General features: G+C 36.9%; 1 protein-coding gene across 1 annotated transcript in view; it reads left to right on the plus strand.

The window, feature by feature from the left end:
* Positions 1-24,971, plus strand: part of LOC150105113 (disheveled-associated activator of morphogenesis 2-like) — a 575,640-nt gene that overhangs the window by 172,985 nt on the left and 377,684 nt on the right. The window contains exon 8 of the mRNA XM_090396160.1: positions 10,951-11,165. Within this exon, the coding sequence (XP_090252286.1) occupies positions 10,951-11,165 (215 nt within the window). The remainder of the gene's footprint in view (positions 1-10,950; positions 11,166-24,971) is intronic.

Genomic DNA, 24,971 nt, shown 5'->3' on the forward strand with positions numbered 1-24,971 from the left:
CTTAAGCATTTAATAAGAAATTATGATGATAACTTATAAAATTATTATTATTATATTTTGTTGTATAATGAAACCTGTGGAGCATTCATGACTAAACATACACATGTAACCACAGTAATAAGATTTTTTAATAAGTAAATATTTCGTCCTAAGTATCGTAGGACATCTTCAGTACAGTTAATTCAAACAATACTAGGAATCACAATCATGTGATTCTGTGGAATGCTCCATATTCTCATATGGAGCATTCCACAGACCTGTAACCAGCTTGATCACTCATTTCTGAATCCTCTCTAACCTCCTGATCTTCAAGAAACTCAGGTGCACAAATCTGTGCACAGTAGTCAAGATCCGACTGAATCATAGCCTTATAAAGAAGGATAATAACTTCCCTATCTTTACTTGTTACAGTGTTTTTCCAACATCCAAGTAATACTTTTGAGCTATTTTACCAACTTTTGCAATATGCCTTTTGAACTTCAACTCTCTGTCCACCATCATCCCCAAGTCCCTAGCCTCATCAATTTCCTGCAATCCAGTATCATCAATATGATATACTGTATGAAAGAATCTTTTCAATCCAAAGCGCATAACCTTACATTTTGCAACATTAAATTGACAATCATTATTCTTTGCTTACAATGCCAATTTATTTAAATCATTCTGCAGGATATCTACATCATCTTTATCAACTATTGCTTTCTCCAGCTTTGAATCATCTGCAAACAACTGAATATCGCACTTTAAATCTTTCCCTATATCATTGATATACAAATCAAAGAGTTGTTGCCCTAGTACAGAACCATGAGGTACTCCACTATTCACCCTCATTCTCCTAGATTCCACTCCACTATATACTACTCTGTCTGTCTGTCTGTCAGCCACTCTCTCCTATCCATGCTGCAAACTTCATATCCATTCCCATTTGCTCCAACTTTTGTAGTAATTTTTCATTTGGTATTCTGTTAAATAAATCCCTTTGCAAAGTCAGCAGTATCATGGTGTAACTATTTATTTATCCAATTCCACTGTCATTTTATTATAAAATGTGAATAAATTACTAAGACAGAACCCCTTTGCAAAGCAAAGCAGCCCACTAGAGTCTTCTTCTTGCTTGGTCTTCTCACGTCTGAGGAGACATAACCCTAGCCACAATGCTTCTCCATTTCTTTCTGTCTTTCGCTGCAGCACTGGCCAACTCCAAAGTAAGTTCGGCAATCTTTTTAATCTGGTCCAACCATCTTGGCTTAGGCATCCTCGTCTTCTTTGTCGTTTCACTTTACCCCGGATGATAAGTTTTTCCAGGCTGTCATTTTCACGCCTTGAAATGTGACCGAAATATTTGAAAATTCTTAGGCATCCTCTTCTTCTTTGTCGTTTACATTGGATGATAAGTTTTTCCAGGCTGTCATTTTCACGCCTTGAAATGTGACCGAAATATTTGAGAATTCTTATATTTACAATGTCGCATACCTTCCTTTTGACCTGATTTAGACCATTAGACCTTTTGTCCATCCAGGAGACTCTCACCATTCTTCTCCAGCACAACATCTTGAAGCAATTTATCTTGTCCATATGTTTATCACTAAACATACACATGTAACCATAGTAATAAGATTTTTTAATAAGTAAATATCTTGTCCCAAGCATCATAGGACATCATTAATTCAAACAATACTAGGAATCACATACAGTTAGGGTGCATGCTTACAATGGAATCCCTCTATGTCTGCAGTAGCATGTTATAGAATTAAATTAAATATATCTGAAAAAAAAAAAGATCATTAAAATGAGATAACATATATCAAATTATTTTACACAATTTAGGATGACAATTTCTCAGACTTTAGGAATAGTAAGAACGTCATTACAGTTATTATTATTATTATTATTATCCTGGGCAACTCCAAGGAGTCGACAGACTCATCGAGGGAGGCCCTAACATCATGTCAAGAACAACTATTCGACATTCACACAGTATCTATCATACCTTGCCTTGAATTCATTCACGGTCGTAGCACCTACAACAGACTCTGGCAGCTTATTCCACTCGTTCACCACTCTCCAAGTAAAAAACCTAGCTCTAACACCCTTGTTAACCACATTCTTACCCAGCTTCCATGCATGGCCCCTAGTCCTCCCACCACCAGTCCTATTTTCAAAAATATCTTCTGGATTAATCTTATAGAAACCCTTCAATAATTTGAATGTCTCAATCATATCACCCCTTTTCCGCCTATCGACCAATTTTTGCAACCCACAAATCTTCAACCTATTCTCATAAGGTTCATTGCACAGACGTGCTATCATCTTGGTCACACGTCTCTGGATCCTCTCCACTTCCACCCCATCACGAAGAAACCCTGGTGCCCATAACTGGGCACAGTAGTCCAGATGGGTTCTTATCAAGGCTCGATACAGAGGAACAATAACTTGTTTGTCTCTGCATGTTAAAGTATTTCTCAGAAGCCAGGTGATTTGATGAGCTGATTTAGCCACTTTTGCAATGTGCCCCCTAAACTTCAATTCCCTATCCACCAACATTCCCAAATTCCTGGCCTCATCAATCTCCTGGAGTACGGTTCCACCAATGCGATATACTGCTGCTATTCTTTTCACCCCAAAATGCATAACCTTACACTTTGCCACATTAAATTGACATTAATTTTTCCTAGCCCAGTCCTCTAAACTATCCTGTAAAATTTTGACATCCTGTGCACTCACAATTGCTCTACCCAACTTTGCATCATCAGCAAATAAGTGAACACTTCTTCTCAGATCCTTTCCTATATCATTGATGAACAAATTGAAAAGTAGTGGTCCAAGAACAGAGCCCTACAGCATACCACTAGTCAAAAGCCGTCTTTTAGACTCAACTCCTGAATAAACCACTCTCTGGTATCTCTCCATCAACCACCCTCATATCCATCTCACCAACCCTATATCCATCCCCATCTGCTCCAGTTTACTGATTAGGGTTCCATGAGGTATCCTGTCAAAGGCCTTGGCAAGATCCAGTAGAATCACTGTAAACCAATTACCCTTATCAAGTTCAGCTCTCACTGTGTTATAAAACATGAGCAAGTTACTGAGGCATGAGGATATTGTATGGGGTACAACATGATAAACCATGTTGTACCCCATACAATATCCCATTTTCATCTATCCAATCCTGTATTCTTTTCTTGACTAATTTGTCTAAGACCTTGACAACGATTCCTGATATGCTAATCTCTCGGTAATTTACAACAGCAGTCTTGGAACCACCTTTATGCAGTGGAACTATTTTCCCCTCTTTCCACCCGATTGGGATTAACTCAGACCCGAGACTCAAATTAAACAAAATGGTCAAGGGTACTGACAATTCTTTAGCTGCTTCTCGTATGACATGAGCTGGTATACCATCCAATCCAGCAGATGTATTGACATTGAGGTTATGCAATAGACTACTCACCTCCACTTCATTCACCATAACTCCCGTATAAGCTATTGGTTCATTCATTCCTGCAATGTCACCACCTGGATGATATACTCTTGCAAAGTGCTCGCTCAGTAATTCCACTATATCCACTGATTTGAGTACCTCCCTATCATCGGGATTTTTTAAAATCATTCTGCCATATACATTTTTTCTTTTACTTGTAACATATCGAAAAAACTGTTTGGGATTTTCTTTGGCCTGCATGGCCAATGTTCTTTCATAATCCTTTTTTGCTTTTCTTACCACACTTGTTACCCTTCTGGCATGGTATTTGTATTTGTGGTATTTGTCTTATCAGATTTCTGATAAGACAAATACCACTGTTGTCCTAGATACCAATTCATATGACTGAAAAATTAATTTATTACTCTGAGATTTATTACTCTGAAATACATATTCCAAATTGATTATTATTATTATTATTATGTGACACCTCCAGGGAGTCCAATGACTCATCGAGGGAGGGTACCTACTCTACAACTCTGTCTCCACTACTCACTCATTCCACCAACTACACCAACGCCATCTATCCCCACCACCACCACTAGTATTTTCACAGACAATCACAAACATCCATGCCCACGGCAGGATTTGAACCTGCAGCTTTTGGATGGAGAGTGGATACACTAACCACTCGGCCAACCAGGCTAACTTAATTATGATCCTACAAAAAGTACAATATCCTACCTCATGTTCTATTCCCCTCTATCCGCTCAGAAAATACAATACTCTTTACATTCTGTCCCTAAAACTATATAATTTTTTGTCGGTCAGGTCTCACTGTTGCCTATAATTCTGCATTTCAACACCTCCTTGGACCAACAATTACCATTGTGTAATGTCTTTACCAACCCACTCAAATCTGAAACCTGTGTAATTGCATTCAGCATTGCATAAGGATTTCTGTACATACACTCATTTACTCCAAAGGTGGCGAAACACATGCTTGATTGCATTCCTTCCCTAATATCTCTAGTTTCCCTGGTTTTGCATTTTCAAACTCTCACTAAACAACACTTTCTTCAAACACTAACTCCAAAATCAAAAAGTATATGTGGATGCAGCATCCTAAAAGAGGAAGATCAGCAGTGGTCTACCACAGGGAGTCAGTTTTGGGACCATTGTTGTTCAATTTGTATGTTAATGATATTGGGATGGGTTTAACTGGTGATATGCATTCGTTTGTAAATGATGCAAAACTGAGGGTGGCAATGTAGAGACAAGCAGATGTTATGGCTTTACAGGAGGGCTTGAATGGATTGCATGAATCGGCAAGTAAGTAGAACTATTAGTTCAGTGTTGCAAAGTGTAAGGTTTTGAAATTTGCTAAACAGTGATGGGATAACTTTAAAGAAGGTAGAGAAGAAGAGAGAGAGAGAGAGATCTGTGAGTGGTGGTGGACAAGGATCTGAAATTCTGGGGACACATTGCATAAGTTTTGAAGATGTCATATCTAATAATGGTAATGATGCAGAGGATCCTGACATGCAAAAATAAAGAGGTTATAACACCATTGTATAAGGCCTTGATCAGGCCTCATATGGATTACTGCACATATTTGGCTCACGGGTTTTCATGATGACAAGGATCCAGAGAAGATTCACAAAGGTGGTCATTGGTCTCTGGAATGTGGACTATGAGGACAGATTGAGAGAATGTAAATTGCAAAGCCAATGCACCCACCTTTATAAGATGTAGGATCACTTTTGCTGTGATGACTTCAGCAGTCCTACAGGGCATACTTTCCACAAGCATATGATAGCAATCAATAGGAATTTTGGACCATTCTTCCTATAGGCATGTAATGAGATCCTGGGCTGTTGTGCAGGAGACATCCCTTGGCCTCACCCAATGCTTCAGTTCATCCCACTGATAGTTGTTGGAAGTTTTTCCACTTGGTTACTATATATTTTCCACTTGGTTATACTATAAATTAAAGATACCAAGAAAATAAAAATATCAAGAAACTTCCAACAACTATCTCTAATCCAGGGTATTTTAATAATCAGGTGTGACACCTTTTAGCTACTCATATAGGAAAATATGACTTTGGCATTCACTCTGGGTCTGGCTCCCACTGACGAGACCCCATTAAAAGTCGAAACCGGTCTGGGTAGTGACCCTTCCCATATTGCATAGCATTATACATACCCGTAAGGATGTGCTTTGCATTATGGGATACTAAGGCAAGCGATGTGAAGTCATTAGCCTCTATATATGAGTTGTCCTGATTATATTTCAGGTGCAAACTTTGTTTGCTTACACTTGGATGAAGGATTAAACCAAGTATACAATTTCTTGGCATCTTTAATTTATATCATCCCACTAATGTTTAATAAGGTTGACATCAGGACTCTGTGGAGGCCAGTCAAGTGTGTGGTGATGTTCATGTCCACAATGCAGTTACAGCAGCAGCAGCAGCCTTATGACATGACATGTTTTGCTGAAAGAAACAATGGTCAGCTTCATAGAAACTGACCAAAACATAGGAAGCACTTGCATTGTCCAGAATGTTCGGATACCTCTCTTAGTTCAATGTTCGTTGCACGACAAAAGAGGTCCAAGGCCAAATCAGGATAAACAAGACCATACCATAACACTGCCATCTCTGACTTTCATAGTTAGGGTTATGCACTCTAGTAAGAGACATTCATCAGGCATCGGCCACATCCACACCCATCCGTCTGTTGGATAGAGAGTGTAGCATGATTTTCATGATTCATTGCTCCATAACACAGCTTTCCAAGTTTCTGCATCTCACTATACATGCTCTTTGCACCACTGATAATGATTCTGCATGTTTGTTTATGTAATGTGGGCTTGCTTATTGCAGTCTCCAACCATGGAAACCCATGTTGTGATCCTTGATTCTGAATGTTTTTGTGCAGATTCATGTTCTGGCTGATGCTTGAAACTCTGTTTTCAACATGTTGGCCAACGAATGGTGGTTTTTATTATATTTTTAACAACCTAACCTATGTGTATATTCAGTGAGTATGGTGACATCTACTGCAGGTAGCACTTGCAGTTGACTCCCTGCGCTTCCCTCTCAGTATGGTATCATTAGTTCTTCATCTGTGATGGCCCAATTTATCAACAATTTGCTGAACAGATAGGCCCTCAACATAGCATCCTATTGCAATGCCTCTTTTAAATTCTGTCAGTTCCCTTCTTACAGCTATTTCTCCTGGACACAGTTGTACTGACTTGGGAGTATCATATTCCTCCAATTTATACCAGCTACAAACACGACTTGTGACATGGCATGATGCTCCTTGCCCATGGGGATGTCCATTGATTTCTTTCCAAGTGGTGTATGTACCCCTTACTAACTTGTAGGTTTCTGACATATCTCCTTTTATCCATCTATTCTTCAAACTCTAAAGACTACATTCTTTTCTGTATTCATAAGAGCAATTCCATAAGCCATATATCATCTTGTTTACCACATCTGGATCATTTCAACTATTTCCTTACTTCCTTAAAACCAAAGTGATGACCATAGGAAGGTATAGTGGGAGAATGACTTCATTTTCATATTATTATTATTATTATTATTATTATTATTTGACACCTCCAGGGAGTACAAGGACTCATCGAGGGAGGGCACATGCTCTGCAACTCTGTCTCCACCATTTAATCACTAACTGACCACAACTACACAAATGGCATTTACTGCCGACACACCACTGGTACTTCCACAGACAATCACAAACATCCATGCCCACAGCAGGATTCGAACCCACAGCCTTTTGGCTGGAGAGCAAATATGCTATCCACTCGACCAACCAGGCCGGCTTATAAATAAATTGGTTTTCTGTTCAAAGCGAAATTATTCAGTATGACTTTTTTTTTTTTTTCTGATTACCTTAGCAATGTGGTCCCTAAACTTTTAATTCATTGTCCACTACAGCCCTTAGGTCTCTAGCTTCATTAAAAATTCCCATTAATATGATACTCTCTCTCTCTCTCTCTCTCTCTCTCTCTCTCTGCAATATCCTTCATCCATAATGCATAAACATTAAACTGACACATTACATTAACATTTGCTCATAGGATAGTCAGTTCAAGTCAGCCTACAGATATTCTGTATCAGTTGTCCTTTATCTCTCACTCCAACTTAGCATTATCTGCAAACATTATCTTAGTATTTCTCTCATGTCCCATTGTTAAATAACAATGATCAAAATATAGAACCTTGTGGTACACCACTGATCACCTTCATTCTCTTAGATTTGACACCTCCATACATCACTTTGCAATACTGATCAGTCATCCATGTTCCTATAAATGTCACGTCTTGTGTACATGTCTCTTTATATTTGTATAACAACCTCACATGAAATCTTGTCAAATCGGGATTTTTCCTCGGGAAAAATCTAGAAGTACTGTGGTACATCTATTTCTATTATTTAATACTGTTTTCACTTTGTTATAGATCATAAGCATATTGTTAAAGCAAGACATACTATTTAAAATCCCATGATTTTCTCTATAGAGGATACCAATGAGCAGGGGAGTGAGAAGAAGGTTTTTTTGCATGTAGTGTTGTGAATGATGAATGATTGGAATGCATTGAATGAGTGCATGGTGTCTGCAGAGAATTCGAATGTGTTTAATGATGACAAAAAGGACCCCTCCCCCAGATAAGTCTGTGACTCCATGGGGTTCTGGGATAATAATAATAATCAAGTGGAAAAACTTTCAATAAAAAGTCATTTGATAGGATTTCACATCTGAAGCTGGTGATGTGGATGAGATTTGTTGATAGAGAGATTAGAAAGTAGTTTACTCAGGAGTAGAATCCAGTCACAATTACCTGTGACTAATGGTGTGCTTCTGGGCTCTATACTTGGATCACTGCTATTTAATTTGTACATTAATGATATAGGAAATGATCTGAAGAGAAATATTCAGTTATTTGCTAATGAGGAAAAATTGGTAGAGCAGTAGTTAATAAAGATGATATAGAGGTCTTGAAAATGAGAATGGTAATAAGTTTAAGGCTGCAAAATATAAGGTTAAGCATTTTGGGATAGAAACATTACCAGCTTTGTATGTACTGCAATGAACTGGGCTACAGGAAATTGTTGCGACTAGGGATCTGATTGATAAGGCCTACTTTGCCATTTAAAACTGTGCACAGATCTCACCACTTTGGACTCTTGGTGATGAGGAAGAAGTGCAGTGGAACCATAGGCAAGTGACCAACATGGCAACAGGTTTGTGGAATGTTCTTTGCAGGGATATATTGAAAAATTGTAGATTGCAGAAATTAGTTGATAGGTGGAAAAGGAAGGATATGATGTGATAGAAAAATAAATTTCCTTTTTTCTTATGCATTTCCCATCCACAAGAGGTTATTAGTAAACATTTTGTGAATGGGATTAGTATTAGTAAATTCATTATTTACATATACTTTAGTAATATTAATATTTTTATACATTATATTTTCATATATTACATAGTAATATTGATAATTTATATCAATATCAGTATAATTTTTTATATATATATATATATATATATATACAATGAGAGATATTTTCTGTTCCAGCACAAGGATTCAGTACAAAATACAAAGTACTTAATTCTTTATAAATATGAATATACATTTAAAAAAAAAAAACAACTAAATATTTATCCATTGTATTTATATATGGATTGGCATGAATGTGCATACAATTAACTATATAATGCAGAATACAACTCACAGTTCGATAGGAATAATAATAATAATGGAATCATTTTTATATTAATATACATAATTTTTCTGTATTTTGTCTTTTGTGTTGTGTTTTTCTTTCAATATTTTTTTTATAGATTTTGTATTTAATACAGATATTTTACTTCTCTACAAAAATTCAGTATACAAGTTACTGAGTATACATTCATTCTGATATAGTTATATAATTATTTGTTTCTTTGGGTGGCATTTCTGCTTTCTTCCTCGAAACTTCTGCAGAGCTTATCTGAGGAAGATAATAGATGGTGGTAGTTTTGTGGCTTTGTTTCAGTGCCCATCGTGAGCCAGGTGTAGATTTAGCTGCTTACATGTATTGTGCTTGGAAACATATATATGTATATATATATATATGAGGGCGGTCTGAAAAGTTCTCGGCCTCGACTATAGACGGCAACACTATCGGCAAGATTTTTTTTTCTAAGTTAGTACATCTGTCATAAGCATCCATGTGAAATTGCAAGTCATTCTATCAAGTAGTTTGTTTTATACAGCTGCCTGAAGCAAATGTGTTGTCTGTATCCCTTGAAATGGATAAAATGAGTATCGTGCAGTTATAAAATTCTTTGTAAAAGAAGGTTTAATGCCAAAAGAAATTCATTCGAAGTTCATAAAAGTTTATGGGCACTCTTCTCCATTATTTTCAACAATTAAGAAATGGACTGCCAAGTTTAAACGTGGCTGTACCAGCCTTGAAGATGATCCACGTGAAGGATGTCCAAAAAAGTGTAACAACACCAGAAATCATTGGTCAAGTGCATGATATGGTATTGGACCATATCGTGCACCAAATTGCTGAGACTATTAGCAAGGTCATCTCCTCCTCCTTGTAGGAGGAGATGACCTTGCTAATGCTTCTGCCTTGGTATCTCCACTTGGGCCTGGCTCCCACTGAAGAGACCTCAATAAAGGTCGAAACTAGTCTGGGTAGTGGCCTTTCCCTTAATGCATAACATTATACATATCCGCAAGGAGATGTGTTTTGCATTATGGGAGATACTGAGATAGGAGTGTTGGTAGCTTGTTCCACCTTTGCAAGGAGTTGCCTGGTGTTGTACCACTTTACCTCAGTCCTGAAGATACTTTCAGGCAAACTTTGTTTTCACACACTTGGATAAAGTATTAAACTAAATTTATTATATTCTGACCAAGTGAAAAATAAACTTTCAGCATTCTTTCATATTTCATGTATGTGCCCCATTTCAAATATTTTATTTAATAGTTTTAGTATAATTGGACATAGGTTGGTTGAGTGTTTTTTGATGTCTTTTGGTCTGATTCTTTCTATTCCTGGTCCTTTGTTGTCCACCTGTTTAATCCATCTAGAAATTTTGCGGTGCTTAAATTGAGCAGTCTGTATATTGCTTTTAATGTTAATAATAATAATAATAATAATAAATGATTTGTAGGCCATAGAAAAGTATTTGAGAGTTACCCTGGTCTGTGATTATTTTTCACATGGCTATATTTTTCTGATTGCTTCCTATTGATCTCTGTCCCTACAGTAATTGTAGGGACAGAGATCAATACCTGAGAAAGAATGAATGACTTAAATCACAGTAAAGGGTTTACTAAGATGAAGTATACCTGAAAACCAAATATTTATTTATTTATGTATTCATAAGAATGTTTCCTCAATTATCTTTGTTCTGTTAAAATTAATATTAGTTCATGCACCTGAGAATGGAAAATTATATATTTATGCTTTTGTAAATAATCATTTCAGATAATTGTGAATGACTTAGATCGCAGTACAGGAGTTTATCAAGATGAAGTAAATCTTAAAACAGCAATTATGTCTTTCGTTAATGCTATCATTAATTATGGCCCTGGTGAGGAACAGCTAGAATTCAGAATTCACTTGAGATATGAGTTTCTAATGTTGGGTATTCAGCCTGCTATTGATAAACTTCGTAGTCATGAAAATGCAACATTAGACAGGTAACTCATATTACTTTACTTAGAATATCAGTAATTTACAGTGTATCACTAAAGCATGACAACAAATATGAACTTGGAATATTTTATGTATTTACATAATATTTACTTTATTTAATACTATTTACATAATATTTACTAATATTCAGTGTTGTATACTTTTTCATATATATTTGGTAATTGTATGACACATGATCATGGCCAGAGCTCAGTCAGTTTCAGCAAGCCCTTTGGTTGGAAAGACCTGGATTCACAAGTTCTATTGAGGATGCTAAAAAAAATGAGAGTTAGTTGGTCCCCTACAGAGGTGGCAGTGAGGAAAATCCACACTGCCACCTCTGTAAGAGATCTTCTCCTAAAATTTTGGTAATGAATGCAATCTGGATAAGTTTTGGGTCTCAAAGGCTAAGTTCTGTAGATTATTATAATGCATGACCATAAAACTCACAAACTTACAATAGCGAACAAATTAATCCAAACACTGACATTTTAAAGAAAAATGTAATTTTGCAAGAAAATAAGTACAAAAATTTAACTCTATATTTACCTAATAATTTATATGTGCTCCTCTGTTAAAATAAGTTCATTATTTCAACATTTCAAAATGTGTTCTACGTTGATAGACTCTATCAACTTAGAACAGTGTTTCTCAACCTGTGGTCCACGACGAAGGGACAGGTGGTCTTAAATTAATTAAATAAATATATATTTTTTAATTATCTAAACAAATTAAAATTGAATAAGTAAGTAAAAATTATTGAAATCAAATGGAGACTTAAAAAAAACAAACAAATATCATCAGAATGTTCAAAGGCGGAAGCAATAAAACCATATTGTTGTTCACTTCACCCATTTTATTATTCGTCATTCTGCCACTAAATTTGTAGCGGCAGAATGACAATAATAAAAGAGGGGTGAAGTGAACAATAATATAGTTTTATTGCTTCCACCTTCCCTTGCTGTTTTGACAGATTTAAAGTAAACATGTGTTATCCACATTTCAACCAATGGCTTGTTGTTTATTGATTTTTATTATTGAAGGTTTCCCTCCTTCACCCAAGGTTCAGTATATCTAGAGAAGTGCTGAGTGATACTTGGACAAAGTGTGTCCTGAGTTAACCCCAGTATTATATATTTATTTATTTTTTGGAAACGTTTTTTAATAATGGAAAAGTGGCTTAGAACTAGAACTTTTAAAAGAAGGGCAAATGAAACAGGTGCTGCTACCCTAATTGTGATACAAGTGTTGTAACAGCGAGTAAATCTTATACTAAGAAGAAACAAGCAGTTCAAAGAAAAGATACAGTAGGAAATATAACAGTTCATATTTTGAATTCGGGTTTACTTGGTTGGAGATGAAAGTGAATAGAAACCTCAATGTGTTTTGTGTTATGAAGTGTTGTCGAACGAGTGCATGAAACCTACGAAACTCAAACCAATCTGAGAACAATAGTCTAAGTGTGGTCTGATCAGAGACTTATACAACGGAATGATAACCCTTTTATCGCTGCAGGTCAGTGTGCTTCTCATAATTGCAGCAATCCTCTGTGTTACCTTCACCACCTTTGCAATATGTCCCCTAAATTTCAGGTTTCTATCAATCATCAACCACAGATCTCTTGTCCCCCCCTACTTCCTCCAGTATAACTCCTCCCATAGAGTATGCTGTATCCCACTGATGTTTCCCAAACCTCAAGACCTTACATTTTGCTGCATTAAACTGACACCCCCCCCATTCATTTGCCATCTATCTAGCTTATTCAAATCCCCTTGCAGGGCTACCACATCTGCACTATTACTAATAATCCTTCCCAGCTTCGCATCATCTGCAAACAGCTGAATATCCCCTTTCAATCCACTGGCAATGTCATTGATATAAAGGTTAAACAATATAGATCCTAGTACTTAGCCCTGTGGGACCCCACTTGTAACCCTCTGCTTCCTTGAAACTGCTCCACCATACACAACGCTCTGATACCTATCAGACAGCCAATCCTGAATCCAGTTGACCAATCTGACTTCCAGACCCATGTGCTGCAACTTAAATATCAGCTTATCATGTGGCACCCTGTCAAATGCCTTTGCTAAGTCTAAGAAAATTGCAGTATATGCCTTTCCCTCATCTAATGTTCTTGTAACTTTATTATAAAAGGCTAGCATATTGCTAAAACAAGAGCGCCCTTTCACAAATCCATGTTGACTCTCACAGATAACATTACCCTCATCTGCCCAATGCTGTATACGGTCCATCACTACTTTCTCCAAGATCTTAACAACTACTGATGACACACAGGCTGGCCTATAATTAGACACTTCCAGTCTGTTACCACCATTATGCAATGGCACTATCCTACCTTCCTTCCATTACCTGGGCACCTTTTCCGCAGCCAAACTTTCATTGAAAAGCCAGGTTAAAGGCACTGTCAGTTCCCTAGCACATTCTCTCAAAACTCGTGGTGAAATACCATCCAGTCCGAAAGCTTTACCGACATCCACAGTATCTGAAACACACTCTCCTCCTGTACCTCTAAACCTCGAACCAGCCCTATCCCTCTAGCATTAAAACTGACTCCTCTAGGATGAAATACTCCAATAAAATGTTCATTGAACAATTTCACTATGTTCTCTGCATCAGTCACTCTATTCCCATTTTTATCCCACAATATCATTCTTCCACAGTCATTTCTCCTTCTATTGGCCACATAGCTAAAAAATTCCCTAGGATTTTCTTTGGATCTTAGGGCCAATCTCCTTTCATATTCCAGTTTCTCTTTCCTTACCACACTAGTCACTCTTCTGGCCTGTGTCTTATATTCCTCATGCATCTCTTCACCTGTCTCCTTATATCTCTTCAATAGCCTCTTTTTCGCATGCAATTCCTGTTTAATATTGTTTGTCATCCACTTTACTCCAAATTGCATCCTCTTCTCCACTCGTGGTATACAACTTACCATTGCTGATAACAAATATTCTTTCACAATTTCCCACGCACTAGTGATATCCCGGCCTTCCAATTCCTCCCTCCATGAAACTTCCCGAAGTTGACATCTAAGACTATTATAATCACCTGCCTTATAATTCCACATAAGTTCCCGTCTCTTTGATACTCCTGCATGTCTATTCATTTTCCAAGTCAAACCATATGGTGGTCACTCTCTCCAACTGGTGGGAGAGATGTCATCTCAGTTATTATCAACTCTTCTGATGCTATAACCAAATCCAAAACTCTTGAACCTCTTGTTCCCTCTGTTACATGTTGCCTAAGACATTTGTCCCTCAAGAATTCTAGAAATTCCATTCCCTTATTGCTACATGCATCTTCCTCTCTCCAATTTATACTACTGTTGTTAAAATCTCCCATAACAATCATTCTTCTTGCACTTGCCAAACTTAGCTGTCTAAACATCTCCTGGTCCCCATCCTCTGTGCTCCTGGGTCTGTAGCAACACCCCACTAAATATCCCGTCTTGCCTACCTCTACCTCACACCATATGCTCTCAAAATCATTTGTCTCACTTCCTTCCAAAGTCTCCACTCTTAGAGGACATAGGTCATCACTTATCATAAGCAGTACCCCCCCACCACCACGCTTTCCCCTCCTATCCTGACAAAAAATGCTATACCCAGCAACTTCTATTTCTGTTATTATATCCCCTTCTGTCAACCACGTCTCAGTGATCGCAATAATTTTTGGCCAGGCTGATGCTATCTGCGCCACCAATTCCTCTCCCTTATTCCGGATACTCCTGGCATTAATATATAGCATATAAATGCCATTGTTTCTATACCCAGCATTATCCCTTCTAGACTCCACTGGGCTCAGTGTTACCTGACATCGTCTCCCTTCTCCCAAGTATCCATTCCCACAAGAGGCCACCCCTGCTATCATCCTCCCTGGGACACACTGACTCGTTCAGAACAGCAATCTCTCCAGATGCCTACGTCCTTCCTCATTCAAATGTAAACGGTCTCTCGCATACAATTCCTCTCTTTCCTCAAATGCACTCCAAGCATCCACATATACCAGTCCTCTCTTGTCACACATTCTCGCTATTATGGCATTCAATATCACCGCTCTTCTGCTCAGCTCATCATTATCATACCTAGGCAACACGCACACTATTTTTCCTCTCTCTGTCTTCTTCCATACAGCCTCAAGCAAAAATCTCATATCTCTTGCTGCCTGACTTACATTATCACTCAAGTCATTTGTTCTTACCATCACAATCATCTCATCCACCCTTTCAATTCTCTTAATTGCCATAGCCACCCTTTTTATTGTTCCTCCTGGCAAACACTCCTCACACATCCTATCTTGAACACCCCAGATCATTGAGTCACCATACATTATACCTCTTACTATTCTCTCTCTCCTATTGTTTCCATTTTCTCCTCTTCTTTCATTCCCATAGGTCTCTCTCATTCCCTCTCCTCTACTGCTATTCTCTCTTCTAGCATTCCATACCTCTCTCTCCTATTGTTTCCATTCTCTCGTCTTCTAGCACTCCCATACATCTCTCTCATTCCCTCTCTCCTACTGTTTCCATTTTCTTCACTTCTAGCACTTCCATATCCCTCTCTCATTCCATCTCTCCTACTGTTTCCTTCCTCTCGTCTGCTAGCATTCCCATACCTCTCTCGCATTCCCTCTCTTCTACTGTTTTCATTCTCTCCTCTTCTAACACTCCCAAAATTCTCTCTCTCCCCTACTCTGATTCGGCTTACATTTATCTCTTCCATTCTCCTAATCTTATCTTTCATACTTCTGCTTTCATTCACAAGACATTCCACCACCTCTTTCAGCTCATCTATCTCCCTCTGCAGGTCATTCACTCTTAATCTAAATTCACTCTCCCAAACAAAACCATCTTGAAGACTGTAATCAAAACAAAAACAAAACAAAAAAAAATCCCAATCAGTTGGATGTTTTTTTGGTTGAAGTTCATTGCCACATTGCAAAAAATGGTAATTATAATGACACTGAAGAAGAACCTTTTACTACAGTAAAGGCTAGTTTCGTTGTTTCAGAAATAGGCATGAACTGATTAATATTAAGCAATCTGGTGGAGCTGCTGGTGCACTTAAGGATGCTGCAATGAAATTTGCATCCAGATTCCAAGGAAAGTAAGCCTATCAAGAACTTATGTGATGAAAGATATAGGATCAAGAAGTGGCCATAAAGGAGTTAAAGATGGATTAACTCTTTCATTAGGAGGCAACACAGAGTGACCTTTCCATGACCTATGACAGTTTGCCAAGGCATAGAAAAGATGCTTACTCCATATTGTAAGTTATACGGTGAGAAGAAGAAGAAGGTAAGCACAGTTAAAACTGCTGTTGATAAGTTTTCTTACAAAGAAATTAAAAAGAACGCTTTCATTTTCAATGTTTTGTTTCTAATGTTCAACTCACAGCGTACTAAACAAATACAAATATTAATTTTACTATTTTTTTCATTTCCTTATACATTTTTAACTGATAGTAAAACAGTTTTTAATGCTTTGACAAAAAATTTTAAAGGTCACAGAATAATCATAATTCTTCCCATTGATTATTAGGATAACAGGGTAGTCATTTTTACAGTCCTGCGCTACTGTGAAAAGCAAGGACTGGCTATAAATGTTTCTAAGTTAACAGGCACACTATGATTGTTTGTTATAAATGTTTAATTTTGATTAGGAAATAGCTGAAAAGAGAGTAGGGATATGCATTAAGAGCAGATAGGGTCTTGGACTTGATGCCCATACAGAGAGTGACTGGTCTCCTTGCCATACTGTGACATTGGCTGTGCCTTCCAAATTCCATTACCTGAACCCTTCCCTCCAGATACAGCCTGTCAGAGAATGTGGTGAGGTGTTATTTGTCAACTGACCAGGAACCCTTCTGACTTGTTACTAATCTCTTTTTTTTTTTTTTTTTTTTTTTTTTTTCATTTCATATGATGATGATGCAACAGCCATGAGCACCTTTTATGGGGAGATACAACACCATCTCAATCTTCCCAATCCGGTCTCAGGACTGGCATAGCTAATAAATCAGGCCTATTGCTGGAGCGGACAGTCTTAAGTATTCCTGACCAGAAATTCGGAGGCAAATGTGGCCTCTGAATACAATTACATATTAAAGTTCCCCACCAAGTGTATACTTGGCATCCCATCGTTGCTTACCAAATCTCAAAACCTTACACTTTGCAAAACTAAACCGACAGTTCCGCTTACCTGCCCATTCATGCAATCTATTCAAGTCCTCCTGTAAGGCCATAACATCTGCTTGAATCTTCATTATTCTCTCCAATTTTGAACCATCTGCAAACAGCTGCATATCACTAGTTAAACCAATCCCAATATCATTAACATACAAATTGAACAACAATGTCCCCAAAATGTCCCTTGCAGTATGCCATTAGTGACTCCTCCTCTTTTGGGATGCTGCACCCCATATACAACTTTCTGATACCTATCTGACAGCCAGTTACTGATCCAACTCAGAAGTCTATTATCCAATCCCATCTGTTCAAATTTATTTAACAGTTTGTTGTGAGGCAGTCTATCGAAAGCCTTTGCAAAATCCAAGTACACGACTATATATGCATCTCCCCAGTCCAAGGTATTTGTCACCTTGTTATAGTATATAAGTAAGTTAGTAAAACATGATCTCTCTTTAACAAACCCATGCTGATAGCCACTGAGAATATTGCTGTTGTCAACCCATTTCTGCATCCTACTTCTCACAAATCAACAATATCTTCTGCAGCAGTTACCAGTCTACTACTTACATCCATTAACATCATCTTACCATGATCATTCTTCCTTCTACTTGCCACATATCTAAAAAACTCTCTAGGTTTTTCTTTGCCAAATTTGCCAATTTCTGCTCGTGCTGCACTTTTGTTTTCCTTACTAATTGAGTCACTCTCCTGACTTGTTCTTTATACTCTTCATGTAACTGATTATTACCATTATTCATCTTGTACTTCCTCCAAAGTACCTTATTTTTCCATATTTCATGCTTAAACTCCTCATTCATCAATTTTATTCAGCCTTTTGGCCTTCAGAATACATTCACACATCAATGCTGTTATGTATATCTTTGTCAGTTCCCGAGCAGCATTTATTTCCTTACCACTCAACTCCTCATTTCATGCTATAGCTCCAAGCTGTCTCCTAAGCTCATCATAATCATCAGTCTTGTACTTCCACATATATCCTTTCCTCACAGAAATCTGCGTATGACTAGCCACAACCAAGGTGATCACTTCATGATCACTCTCGCCAACTGGAGGAAAGTGTGAAACCTCACTCACAATTACATCCTCTGATGAAACGATCAGATCTAAAACTTTCGATCCTCGTGTCCTCCTTTACATGCTGCCTGAGGAAGTCATTTCTCAAGAACTCGAGCAATTCGTTTTCCTTATTCCCAAATGCCATTTCTTCATTCCAGTCTATACTGTCATAATAATTTTCATTCCTTTATTCACTAATACAAGTTGTTTATACATTTTGTCATTACCACCCTACACATTTCTGGGCCTATAGCGTTATCCAACTAAATATGTCTATCTGTCACACTCCATGTTACACTACACTGCCTCATAATCATTGCCACTATTTCCCTCTTTCATGTCTACCTTGTGTGGACATAATTCCCCTTCTATCATAAGCAGCACTCTTCCTCCCTTCCTGTTCATTCGATCCTTGCAAAAAATACTGTATCCTTCCATTTCTATTCTTGTTATAATATCATCTTCATTCAACAATGTTTCACTTATTCCAATGATTTTGGTGCGAATAAACTCAATCAATGAAACAATTTCATCTCCCTTATTTCTGATACTTCTGGCATTTGTAAATTAACACAGCAATTCCTTTTTAGGTCTATAACCAGTTCTATCCAAGCCACTTGTTTTTTGTGATTTCTCCACCAAACCTTTCCACTCACCTTTAATCTACTTACCACATATATCTGCTCACCCATATTGCAATATATTGTATATGTCCGCATATAAGATGGCTCTCAAATACTACAGAAAACCCCTCAAAATCATGGATCGTCTTATACGCCGAGTATAAAAAGGGAAGCTTAATTTCTTGGATGAACATTTAGGTAGTTACAGTACATTGTTATATAAGAAAATAGGCAGTTCATAAACAAATCAGATTAATTTTTTGTTACATAAATTTATTTAAAATATTACAATAGATGTAAGTCTTAAAAAACAAATAATAATTATTAACCTCAATTTTCATGTTAATTTTCTTCGTCACCTGTTGAAAATAGTTTTTCAGATTCATTGTTTAAATGATCGTCATATAGATCCCAGTTTGAATCCAGTGAATTGATTCATTTTCATCGTCATCAGTGTCCCACAACAGATCATCTTCCCTACCATCCGTAAGATTAGAGATACCACACTTTTTAAATGATTTTATTACAGTCTCTACTTTTACTTTATTCCATGCTTTGATCACAAAATTGCACAACATATCAAGTGATGCAGCATGCATAGATATACCATTTGTAAATAATTTTTCATCAGTCAACATCCAATTATTCCACTCATCTCATATCATATTTCTTGTAACAAGATAACTGTTCTGCCTTTGTTTGAATACCCATTCTGCAACGTGATTTTCCAGTTGCAGAATGGGTGATCCCCATTCTCATCGCATTTTTTTTTTTTGGCAATTTTTTAAAAATATCTTCTTTCTTCCTCCATTCTCTTACCATCTTCTTGGTTATGTCAAACTTTCTTGCAGCAGCACAGTTATTAGTTTGCTTTGCCATTTCAATTACCCTTATTTTAAATCGATCTTCGTACTTTCTTCGTTTTCCTGCTGGTTCCATGATTTAAAATTTTTTTTTTTAAACATATTGTATTGATTGCTAAAATATTTATACATACAATAAACATCTTGTGTGACATTGCATCTTATAATTTTACAGAATTCAGCACTAAGTGCTGCAATTCCTACATTGGATTTCAATTAAAATTTTTAATAATACTTTTTTGCCTTTATATTATGTATTTACAACACATGTTCTTCTAATATTAACAATGAAGATTATACAGAATTTTTTGTATAATTTTTTTATTTTATTTTTATTTTTATTTTTTTTTTTAAGTTTGAGAAAGAATGATTATACATACAAATTTCTGCATTTGCTTATAAGGATTACTTGTAGACGAGTGAGGCAAGTTAATCCCACCTACTTCGAAGCTTGGGTTAGCTTTTGTGAAGAGAGTGGGATTTAGCCTTCACTATTTGTGTTTTTGTTGCTACTGTTTATGTATGGGATGTAGGCATTGGATGCTAGTGATTTGTGATGTGTATATTAGTGTTAAAGGTTTCTTAACTTTGTTGGTATATTTTCCAGAGTTCGTTTTTTTAATGTTCTATAGTTATCTACGTGTTTTAACTTTCTTGGCAGGTTGTTGAGTTGCGTGGGTATCTGATGTGATCTCACAAAAGAACCGTATGAGTTGTTGAAGTTGTGGGGATGTAGAGGGTTGTTGTAGGTCGTGTTATACGATACGTGTCTCTGTTGTTTCGATAGTTGATGTTGAAGTAATTCCTTGTTAATGTTATGTAGTGTTTCAGGTTTTTAATGTTCAGAATTCTGTGTATCACCATGTGCTTGTCGGATATTGGTTGTTGTGTGTAAGGTGTCCAGATCACTGTTGACACAATTTTCCTGTGTAATGTTTCTAATTTTGTTAGGTGGCTGTTTGATGTATTTGTATAGACTGTTATTTGTATAGATCTGAGTAGGAATTCGCAGATACCGTGATATAGGAGTTTTTTTATGTTGGGTGTAATAATGTCTTTAACTTGGAAGAGTTTTGCTGTGATGATCCAGAGTTTGGTGTGTAGGTATTCTATATGTTTTGTCCATTTAAGGTGGGAATCTATATAGAGACCGAGGTATTTTGCATGTGTTACAGGTTTGATTTCGAAACATTGACAGGTATTTTTGTTGTTAATGCAGTGGTATGTGTGACAATGTATCGATAGTGATGCGGGGTGTATGATTCTTGGGTTGTGTATTATCAACATCTGTGTTTTGGTGCCGTTGATTAGAATTGCGTTTTGGTGGAAGTATGTTGTGATTTCGTTTAGGTCTTGTTATGCTTTGCAGAGAGCTGTGTTAATGTCTGTGTGGGTTGCTAGTAGTGCAGTGTCATCTGGGTATTGAAATATTTGACTTCTTATGGATATGTTATGAACATCGTTAATGTATATGTTGAATAGAGTGGGTGATAATGTGGCACCTTGAGGTACACCGTGTTTTACTTGTATACTCCAACTGTGGCATGTACCTATTTTTGTTACTTGCGTTCTGTTTGAGAGGTAGTTCTTGAACCATGTATGCAGTGTTCCTTTTAAACCTATTGAGTATAGTTTGGTGAGTAGTATGTCATGTTCAAGTGTGTCAAGTGCTTTGGTTATGTCCAGCAGTATAAGGACAGCGTACTTGTTTTTGTCAAGAGCTTTGTTTATTGTGTCAGCGATGTCTTCTAATAAAGTAATGGTGCTTTTGATTTTCTGAAAGCCGTATTGGTTTTGTGAGATGATGTTGTACTTCTGTAAATAGTTCTGTAGTCTGGTGTGTGTTATTTTTTCTAGAATTTCATGAAAAGACTAAGCAACATAGTGGGAGTAAAATGGATGAATGAAGAGATTAAGCATAAATCTGGAAGAAGCAGGCACTGTGGAAGCAGCACAAAATGAATGTTGGTAATTATTAGTTGCATGAAGAGTACAAAGAACAGGCCAGGATAACTCGGTTGGTAAAGGCAGCGAAAGTGCAAAAGGAGGAAAAATTAGCTAACGATGCTAAGAAAAGTCCTAACAAGTTCTTTCGATATGTAGCAAATAGAAGAAAAAATGACTACAGGAGGATGATGCTAGTTGATGACTGGCAGATCAGTAACCAATGCAGAGGATATAATAGAAGTATTAACAATGATCAGTTTATCGGTGTATTTCATCCTTGTGAAAGTAACATCAAGAAAAGCTGCTTTTGAGAGAAACATATGACATGAAATCAAGAATTATCAACATGTTTGCACAAGAAGATTATTTAATATCTTGCCAAATATTTCAGTTTGAAAATAACAAACTATCATCAGTGGCTTGACAAGAAACAGTCTTTTACAAGGTAGAATACAAACAATTGATCATTTAAAATTAGAACAAGCCACGTGATGTTACATCGCTAATCACAATATCATTTCACTGAAGAAATGTAAACATAAGAGTGCATCTAGAGGTTATTATAAAAAAAATAATAATATTATTATTAATGTGTTATTCGGATCAAAAAAAACTTTCCCATATTTTTGACAAGGATACGCAGTCATTTCGGTTCAAGTTAGGGTGTTGAAGTAAGGCCTCGGCACTCTATTTGAATAGGCATTCGAATTTATATTGGCATCTGTGTAGAAGGCAAGTTTTAGGCCAGAAGATATTGTGGTTTGTCTCTATTCCATGTTGTACCAATCCAGACTTATCAGATTTTTTTTCAGTGAAATGATCGCATGATTAGCGATGTAACATCATGTGGGTCTTCTAATTTTAAATTATTAATTGTTTGTATTCTACCTTGTAAAAGACTGTTTCCTGTCAAGCCACTGATGATAGTTTGTTATTTTCAAACTGCAATATCTGATGTGAGTTATGCAACAGGATGAGTCCCAAAGAAATGGAAAGTGATTATTATTATTATTACATGAGACCTCCAAGGAGTCCAAAGACTCATCAAGGCAAGGCACCTACTCTACTCCATCTCCACCACTCAATCCACCAATTACAACAAACCACAACTACCATCATCATCATCTACACCAATGCCATCTACTGCCCACTACCACTAGTATTTTCACAGACAATCACAAACATCCATGCCCACAGCAGAATTCGAGCCTGCATCCTTTTGGCTGGAGAGCGGATTTGCTAATCATTTGGCCAACCAGGCAGGCCGGCAATGGTGGGGAAAATTGTTCTACTTTCCAAAGGCGGGCCAATCTGCGTGTCTGGGATTGTTGTTAAGGTATCAGAGATGTTGGCGAGGATTAGGATTCATAAGTGGGTTGATGATAGCAGTATTCTTTATGATAGTCAGCACGGGTTTTGTTTTGGGGGGGGGTCATGTTTCAACAATCTGCTTACATATTACAAGGTGAAAATTCACTTCATAAAGGGGATGCATATACTGTAGTGTATTTGGATTTTTCAAAGGCCTTTGATAGACTTTCACATGACAAACTAGTAGCTAAACTGAAACAGATGGGATTAGATAACAAACTAGTAAGTTTAATAGATGATTGGCTGTCAGACAGGTATCAGCAGGCTGTATAGGGAAGAGTGGTATCCCAAAAGAGTAAGTTCACTAGTGGAGTACCACAGGGATCTCTTTTGGGACCATTATTTAAATTGTACATTAGTGAGATTGGGACCAGCTTAACTGGAGATGTGCAGCTATTCTCTGATGATGAAAAGTTGGAACAGGCTATAGTCTATAGGCTATAGGAGAAGTAGAGCAGATGTTGTGGCCTTGCAGGAGGATCTGAATAGACTATATGAGTGGTCAAATGATTGGAACTATCAGTTTAATGTTGAAAAGTGCAAGGTTTTGAAATTTGGTAAGCAAGAAAGAAATTTTGAAGGAGGTGGATGAGATGAAAGTTCCAGGTGTGATGGTAGACAGAGGCTTGAAGTTTAGAGCTCACATTGGTTTTTTTTGGGGGGGGAGGGGGTGAGGATGTATAGGAGAATGTCCAGAGAAGGCTTACTAAGTTAGTGTCAAGCCTATGGAATATCAGATATAAGGAGAGAGATTTGAGGGAATGCAACTTACAGAGAATTAGTAAGTGGAATGCATTGCCTGAAAGTGTGGTGAGTGTGGAAACTGTGAATGGGCTCAAGGCATAGCTCAATGATCTTTTAGTATGAAAGAGTACAGATCTCCAGTGATGAGTCTTTTGACTCCATGGAGGTCAGATAATAATAATAATAATAATAATAATAATAATAATAATAATAATAATAACAACAACAATAATGATAATATTAATAATCTGAAGTAAAGTTGGCATTTCTTCCAACTAAGATGATATCCTTTTGGGAAAATTATGGAGACAATTACCATGTTTGAGTAAAACTTTAGAAACTTGGGAATAAAAGAAGAACAGGAGATATTATTGAGACATATAATGAGGGGATTATTACCAGATTTAATTTCACCAGAGGTCAGACCAATAATTGTTGTAACAGTTGGTCAGTAACTTTAGCAAACCATGTAGATTGTAGTGCAGCGTGTTTTTCTGTATATAGTGTATATGCTATATACAGAACTTTAGAAACTTGGGAATAAAAGAAGAACAGGAGATATTATTGAGACATATAATGAGGGGATTATTACCAGATTTAATTTCACCAGAGGTCAGACCAATAATTGTTGTAACAGTTGGTCAGTAACTTTAGCAAACCATGTAGATTGTAGTGCAGCGTGTTTTTCTGTATATAGTGTATATGCTCCAGAAGATGACCTTGATATGAATGTCGAAATGTCGAGTGTTGATTTTGGTTTATATTAAACTACAGTTTTACTCAAACATGGTAGTTGTCCCCATAATTTCCCCAAAATGTATTCTGATCACTGTGTAAGCCTAAAAGAAAGGATAAGATGATATCCTTTTATAATGGTTGCAGGATATTCTTGAATGCCTTTTCTGGAAACAGTCCAGATCATAAGAAGGCACAGTTGATAACTGATAGGGAGAGGCTGTATATTGTACCTCACCTG

The sequence above is a fragment of the Typopeltis vanoorti genome, chromosome 7, assembly GCF_054136105.1.
Source record: "Typopeltis vanoorti isolate ZY-2024b chromosome 7, IOZ_Tvanoo_1.0, whole genome shotgun sequence".
NCBI classification, from domain to species: Eukaryota; Metazoa; Arthropoda; class Arachnida; order Uropygi; family Thelyphonidae; genus Typopeltis; species Typopeltis vanoorti.